We start from the raw sequence: 8,524 nt of genomic DNA on the forward strand, positions 1-8,524 counted from the left end.
GTCACACCACCAGAAATGAAGAATGAAACTGGCAGCTCAAAAAAGAAAGTCTGATGAGTGACCACAGTTTGTGTTTCTGAGACAGTTGACCAATTAGTTTGCTGTGTACAAGCACTTTTATACTATTTACAGCATTTTGTATTTTCTAGAGTTTGGTTTGTGTGCTTTTGTTATTTGATTGGTCTTATTTTCCATGCAAATACTTGTGATCAATTTTAAGTACCGACTTCCGCTGGTCCTAATCCTGTTAAGCAAATATAATTAGTTTCAACCTATTATCCTTAATCTGTTTATTGTCCCTAGCATGTTTTCTTCAATGAAAGGCTTGAGTCAAGGTTTCTGCTTTTCTCAATGACCAGGATTATTCAAGTTCATGAATGAAATGATGTGTTGTCGCTCATTTCCTCCTACATCTCCAGTAAGTTACAGTCAGTGTGTTGGCAGGGGGTCAGAGGTCAGCTCCTAGATACCTCCTTTGTGGGGTGCCTGACGGGTCAGTCCTCTTCCCCCCTGCCATTTAATATCTACATGAAACCGCTAGGTGAGATCAACACAGGGTGAGTACACTGATGATACTCAGCTGTACATTTCCATCCTGTGTCAATTCAGTGAAGCAGTGGAGGTGATATGCCAGTGTCTGGAGGCTATGGGGATCTGGATGGGTGTTAACAGGCTCAGGATCAACCCCAACAAGATGGAGTGGCTGTGGGTTTTGCCTCCCATCCTTTATCCTGGGGAAATGCTTGCCACCCCCTCAGAGAGGGTTCGCACTTTGGGCATCCTCCTTGATTCACAGCTGTACTTGGAACATTGTCTTTCAGCTGGGCCCTGGGAGGCATTTGCACAGGTTCACCTAGTGCACCCTATTTGGACAGGGAGTCTCTTCTCATGGTCGCTCATGCCCTCATTACCTTGAGGTTCAACTATTGCAATGCCCTCTATATGGGAATACCTTTAAAGAATGTTCGGAGACTACAGTTGGTGCGAAATGTACCTGCATGAGCTGTTTTGAGCCTTCAACGGCATGCACATATTTCACCTTCATTCTGCGAGCTGCATGGGTTGCCAACTGGCCTCTAGACACAATTTAAAGTGTTGGATATGCCATATAAAGCTCTACATAGCTAATGCCCAGGTTATTTATGGGGCTGTCTACAGAGAAGGGTGGCATAGAAATCAAAACAAACCAACAAGTAAACAAATAAATATTTGGTGTAGGGATCTAATTGCCAATTGTTGTATGGCAAAATATTGATGATTACCTGAGATCACATTTGTAATACAAATATCTGGGCCAACCCTGAATGTGTACAATATAATGAATTTCCCAATAAGCATGTTTTTGAAATGTTGCCATAGAAAATGGAATGAGTCGGTCAATCTTTAATAAAAATATACACAATATATTAACATGTATTTCATGTTTTAAAGATCTGCCAAAATTTCATTGATGATACCAAAAAGTTTATTTGAAAACCTTGGTTTATAAAAAAAAGTTAGTTTCTTTCTGGAGGTTACTTCCCTATACCTATTGCAACTCCCCATAGGCTCAATTTGTTCCTGCCCCCCTCCAACAAATCTACTTTTCACCATTTTATCTAGTTTTCACCATTTTATCTTTGATGAAATATAAGCAATAATGGGCCCCACTAGGTACGAATGGCATCCACGATCTGTTAGGACTTTTTAATGGGTTCCATAGGCCAGGCCGGCTGCCCGCATGCCCAACAAGTGAGAAAGACCCCAAGCGAGATGCATGGATAAAATGGGTTTCAGTAAAGCATTTTTAAAAGGGGCTGAACAAAACAAAATCTCTTGTGATCCAATTAATACAATTTTAAAGTTATTATAATAACTGTTGTTTAGAATAAAGCCAATGTAAAGTTTGAACTCCATTTTCAAATACATAATTTCACTGAGAACTGATCAATTGAGAAATGAACCCCTTGGGGACAATTACAGACATTCCAAGCATAAAAACTGCTCTCATCTCTCTATTGCTGCCAGGTTGGAAAAAGTGGTACTCATAATATACCAGCCTGTCTTAAATCTTGGTGCATCAAAAAGCAGTCTGATTTTTGAGTTATTTTCACAGACTACAAAGCAAAGGCAGAAGTATGGAAAATCAATCAAGAGTTGGTGAATTCCTTCTGCGTGGATTCCCTGACATTGAAGGACTAAGAATACTTCATATCATCACTTTTTTAGTAATTTATTTGGTGGCACTGGCTGAAAATCTCACTATTATTACTGTCATTATTTCCAGCCATCAACTTCATTCACCCATGTATATTTTTCTAGCCAACCTATCCTTCCAAGATCTTGGCTCCATCTCTGTCACAATTCCTAAATCAATATTGAATTCTTTGATGAACATTGAAACCATTTCTTACCCTGGGTGTCTCTGTCAAGTGTTTTTCTTTGTTTTCTTTATAACATCTCATCTCTTCCTCCTTGGTGTCATGGCATATGATCGTTATGTAGCCATCTGCAATCCATTACACTATGAGATGACAATGAACAAAAAAGCCTGCATCCAAATGGCAACCAATGCATGGATGGTTGGCCTTTTCTACTCTACATTATACACTGCAAATTTATTCACGGTGCAGTTCTGTTCCAGAATCATCAATCAATTCTTCTGTGACATTCCTCAATTACTCCGAATCTCCTGCTCGGACTCATACTTCATCGAATTCTGGACTCTCATCTTTGGCTCTTGTTTAGGATTCATTGAGTTTGCTCTAATTGCTTTTTCTTATGTGCAGATCTTTAGAGCAGTTTTTAAAATCCCATCCTCTCAAGGAAAACAAAAGGCTTTCTCTACTTGTTTACCTCATCTCACTGTTATTTGTCTGTTTACAGCAGGTGGTACCCTTGCTTATTTCAGTCCAACATCTACCACCTCTTCAGCATTATATCCATTTATATCTGTATTTTATTGTGTGATACCACCACTGTTAAACCCCCTAGTTTATAGCATGAGGAATAAGGAACTCAAAATGGCATTCTGGAAACAAATTCCCAATATTTGTCCTAAGTCCTTGTGCAAAAATCTTTATTGGTTTCAACTATTCTGGTAAACCTTACATAGATATGTTCTCATACATTTCATGCCAATGTGTAAATTAAGCACATGTTTCTCACTCCTATTTATATTTTATCAACAGAGAAATTATTTTTACCAGTTGTAATTCCTCAAAAAATCTGCCTGTAACATAAATCTCTTCCATTAAATATCCAATGTAATATAGATTGATCAATGATGCAGGATGGAAAATAATTAAGCATTACTATTTGATATATGTAAATATATATTTTGAATTATCTGTGTTAAATATAGAGAAGGGGTATTGATAATTATATGTTTAATATGTTTTATGCTTTAAAATATTCATGTATTATTTTTCTGGGGGGTTTTTTGTTTGTTTTGTTTGTTTTTTGGTGGTATGGGGAAAAAAATCTTACCATTTTGTTTATTATATGTGCATATAAATGCAGGAATGGTCTGGCATGTTGGTGTTGTCTAAATATATATATTTAGTCATTCATTGATGTTAACTACTGGCAGTGTACTGCTACAATGTTTCATTTATTGTGGAGATATTTTTAAAGACTTTGGCTGGCCAGCAAATTTTATTTTGGCAAAACCTAGAATAGTCTTTAGGGGAAATGAGTGGGAATAAAATTTGCAGGATGTTATAAATTATTTATTTATGTCCTAGATTTTAGAAAGGTAGAGTTGAACTGTTTGAAGTATATGTGTTCAAGAAGTGCTCTCTGAACCACTATTTAATAAATACAGGACCAATTCAATTTGATTTTTAGACAAGTAGTAAACCAAAATTACAGGGTGATTAATTACAACAAATTTGTAAGTATATTATGTTCAATGAAGTACATTAATAAAAATAGAGTTTGAATTGAAACCTTAGTTCTTTCCATTAGGAGTTTTCCAGAAGAATTTTTAAAAATGTTAAATTATTATTATATATGCTCCTGGCCCCAAAGACAATTTTGTCCCAATATTTTCGCACAAGCTCATATTGAGAAATTAATCTGTTGTCAGAGAAAATCACTCAAATCCCCAGATGGGAAGAATCATTTTTAGGAACTGTCCTTCATGCAGGTACCATTATTCTTCTGAACGATAAAGAAAATATGAGATATTCTGTTCCAACATCCTAAATGAACTGGTAAGTCTGCCTTCTGGGGTTGTTTGTATGAGAGAATGTTGATTTGCATATCTATCTTCCTTCCTTAATCTTTGGTTCTTCTCTTTTGTTTCTTAATTGCTAATTTATTCTCCTTCCCTCCCTTCCATATGCCATTGCTTTCTACAAAGAGTCAGAAACATTAACTTTTACAAATGGTCAATTGGTCTTCAAAATCCCTATAATCTATTGATAAAATTTATCTGTAAAATACATAGGGAAAATATTTTGTTAAAAAATCATGAATTAAAAAACCAATTTCTGGACTTCCTCCTAAGAGAAGAGATCGTAACAGGAAAAAGTCTAAAGGTGGTAATCGTAACAGGCCATTTATCCAGATGGATAAATTAGATTTTAGATATTGTATGCATTGTTAGATATATCCTGGTATTAGACAATAAAGGTTTTTAACAATTATGGACATGTTATTTAGTTCAAAAACCTACTGGTAACAAGATGAAGACTTTAGAATTAATGCTCTTCCTTTTTATATAGGGATGACACATCGGGAATCTAATTTCCACTTTTTATTTGGAAAAATATTGATGAGATCAATATTTTTAATACAAATCATCTGGGCCTCTCCTGAATGTCTAGAATATAATCTTTACAAGACGTTGCACCCTCTTATCTTTGCAGTAAACCAACACTGTTAGTTGAATAAGCTGGTAGTAAAAGAAATGGTCGCTCAAGCAGTGGAGGTTGCTGTTGGTTTGGATAGTTTTTTAGGTAACCGGTAGTGGAAATTTACCACTGCTCACCAACCAGAAGCAATGACTAGCAATCCACACTCCCAAACTAGTCCTCCAGTCACCATTGCTTGCAACACACACACATGCATGTGCAAAAGCTTCTGCCGCATGCTCAGAGGGTCATTTCCAAGTGTGTTGCATATTGTGATGGTGTGATGAGAACCAATAGGGAAGGTAAATGGAACCTACCCCCTCAAACATGGCAGAACATTCATATTGGAGAGGCGGATGTGTTATTAACACCATTAATGACAGAGTAGCAAAATTATTTCAATTTATTGGGATTTCATCATTGTTCTCCTCAGGCAGAGGTGTAGATTCATGGGATAGTGTAAATAATATATTGAAAAATAAAATGTCCAAGATTTGTAAGTCAATCATAATTCTAGTAAAATCAAATGTTAGTAGAAATTTATCAGTGAGGTTATATTAAATAATCAGTGAAGGATTGTCAGTTAAAAGAATGGGATTAATAACTTCATATGTGTATGCGTTCAACAAGAATTTATGCTTGAAGAGCCTTCTATAAACTATTGAATGTAGTCAAGGATTTGTATTCATCTTCTGTTCTACAAAAACTTTCAATATATGGCATCATGACATAACAGAATGAAAGTAGCGAAATGCTTTAAAAATCATTTTCCATCTACACCATTTCCTAAGGTGTATGAACTTCTGATACAGTTCTACAAAGGAATTATTGAATCTGTCATTTGCATCTCAATGATTGTCTGATTTGGCACAGCAATCAAACAAAACAGGCACAGACATCAACAGATAGCTATGGCTGCAAGAAAAACAATTGCAACCTGCCTGCTTTTCATTGAAGATCTATTTAGCATATGAGTTTGGCTGTTCCTCATCCAGTTTTAAGCATTCTACACTGTTCCATTTCAGTTTATGTTTCAACTTACATATGAAATTGATGATCATTAGTGCCTGCTTGGTATAACTGGTTATTCATGTACCTGACTCTAATCCTATAAAATCCCTGACTTTGTGCAAGTGTAAGAATTTGAAAGCAGTTTCTTTTCTGTTCATTTACTTTCTATTTCATTAATTAATAAAAATAAACTCTTAACATTTCCATTTCTGAAAGTATTAAGTTACACCATTTTTGTACAATAACTAACAATTCTGCATAGTACTGTATATTATATCATTAAAATAATTTCATTCCAAAACACCTGTTGACCAAAATTTTATATTTCCAACACTTAAAAACTGATAGAAAGTGAAATCATTTTCAGTACTGAAAAGTTGTGCAAATCAGACACCAGATTGTTTTTCTTTTCCTTTGTTTTACCCTGTAGAATTGCTCAGCTAAAATAATTACTTGGGACATGCATAACAGAGTACATAAAAAAAAAAACGTTTAGGACATTAAAATACTAGTTAGTTGGCCCATCAGGGCTCTGAGGCCTTCTATGGCCTGCAGCCCTCCCTACAGTTAGCTATCCCAGGCCCCAGCCTTCCTTTGGGGGCTCTGAGGCCTATTAGGGCCTTCAGCCCAGCCTCTAGTTAAAAGCTAGGCTCCTTTGGTCAGCACTTTAGGGCTCTGAGGCCTTCAGGCCTACAGCCCTCTCGCTAATTAGCTCTTTAATAAGGATGGTAATGATGGAATTTTTCTTTCATATATATTAATTCTATTAATTATAGTTGATTCAATGGGATTTAATTGATTAGTCTTTTAATTATAATGGAAAGATCAATTTAGTAATTTATGTACTGCTAATCATGAACTATTCCCGATCGCTTCCCGATTTATTCCTGCCTATATATAAGAGTGTAATTTATTTGTCAATTACGCATTTTAATTCATGGATTATTATTCAATTAATTTAAGAATAATAAATAATTGTGGGAATACTTAATCCATCCAGTTCACATCATTATTTAATATTCTATTGGATTGGGCCTCTCCTCACAGGGGCAGAGGTCTACATCTTATTTGGCTTACGATTATAATATTAGTAACCAATTTACTGGCTTGGTTGATGCTTATGTATTCAACTGATTGAAGCATCGAGCTTTGACTTAATCTAGTGTGATTTAATTTTTATTTACAATCGGAATTCTATTCCTTTTTCATACAGTTTTACTGTTTATTACCAGTTATGAACTGTACCCTGATCCATGTATGCATATGGATAAATTGAGAACCTGAGTTGGTTATAATATATGCATTGATTTATGAATTATTTAAATAATGGTAAATTGGAGGGTATAATCAATCCATTACATTAAAATCAAGGGGCAGTTAGGAGGACCCTAGATTTTAGCCCTAGGATGAGCGGGCCGCTAATTAATCCAGACATTTTATTGACTAGGCCTCTTTATCTTTGGGCCAAAGGCCTACAGCTTATTTATATTACCAGCTGTAACCCATCTGATTAATCAGTCAATATTTGTCTTGTTTGTCCTACATAGGTATAACTGAATCATAAGATGGAGGGAATTCATTTACATTTCAGATGGAGTATGTAATTAAGGGGTTTAGTTTAATGAAACTATTATTACCCTGTCCATTTATGGAAGTATACGTGTATACATATTTATGAGTGCAGGCAGGTACGTGTATACATTCGTGTACTGGTCTGGGTATATAGGTGCATATACTGTATGTATATAGCAAAGAATCAACAGTTTGGAATGGTGTTGATTACCCATTTTGGCCTATATGTTTTGCTGGAGAGACGGAGTAACGACACGGACACAAGAGCTGGATTTAAACTGGGTCATTTTTATTAACATAAATTTGCATAATTTATTCATTAAATTTGCATAAATTAGCATAATCAACTATGACCCGGAAATGGACCTGCAGGGTCAAACAAATACTTCCGGGGCGGAAATGACGTTATGACAAAAAACTTCCTGGGCAACTCATGGGCGTATCTCGATGCAAGTCCAGGTGAGGGACCAGTCCATCACCTGCGACCCTGCCATGCTTTGCATGAGGGGGGTCCCACCGGCTACCCCGAATCCGGGAATTAAAGGTGCAGGACCCAAAGACAGGTTCCCCCCAGCTGCTCAGGCAGGCACTCCCTCCATGAGCTTGCGGGGAACCTGTCAATCATCCCCAAAGATGCCCAAGGGAGAACGCGCGGTTGCTAAACCACCCCAGTTTTCCGCCCCTAACCTGCCTACCCAAATGACCAAAGGTAAGCCAATTAACCTAATAAATGCAAGCACCCCCTAACCGCACATCCATCTCCTCAGTGTGGAATGGGCGAAAAAACAGCCCGGCTAAAAGGCAGAACTGCAAAAAATTCCCATTCGGCCCCCTAATGGCGACCCCTAAGCACACTGCAAAATAGGGAGGGTGGGCGGGTGTCTGCTCGTGGCTTGCTGTCCGGGCGAAAAGGAAGAGCCCCGGGCCTGCTCGCCCTTATATAGGGCAAGCAGGCCCCGCCCGGACCAATCAGCAGCCGGGCCAAACAGGCCCGAACTCCCGAGCAAAGTCTCATCTCACGAGACTTCGCTCGGGATTCAAGATGGCTGCTGCCATGAGAGTCCAGTGTCTCCCGGTCCCTCCAGCAAAGCCTCCTGCCGGGT

At 37.3% G+C, this 8,524-nt stretch overlaps 1 protein-coding gene across 1 annotated transcript; it reads left to right on the plus strand.

The window, feature by feature from the left end:
* Positions 1–2,117: 2,117 nt before the first annotated feature.
* On the plus strand, positions 2,118–3,083 carry LOC139153998 (olfactory receptor 14A16-like). The gene has a single exon (XM_070728427.1). It carries the CDS (start codon positions 2,118–2,120, stop codon positions 3,081–3,083), a length of 966 nt encoding a protein of 321 aa, XP_070584528.1.
* The last annotated feature ends 5,441 nt before the right edge of the window (positions 3,084–8,524 follow it).

Source organism: Erythrolamprus reginae, chromosome Z, assembly GCF_031021105.1.
Source record: "Erythrolamprus reginae isolate rEryReg1 chromosome Z, rEryReg1.hap1, whole genome shotgun sequence".
NCBI lineage: Eukaryota > Metazoa > Chordata > Lepidosauria > Squamata > Dipsadidae > Erythrolamprus > Erythrolamprus reginae.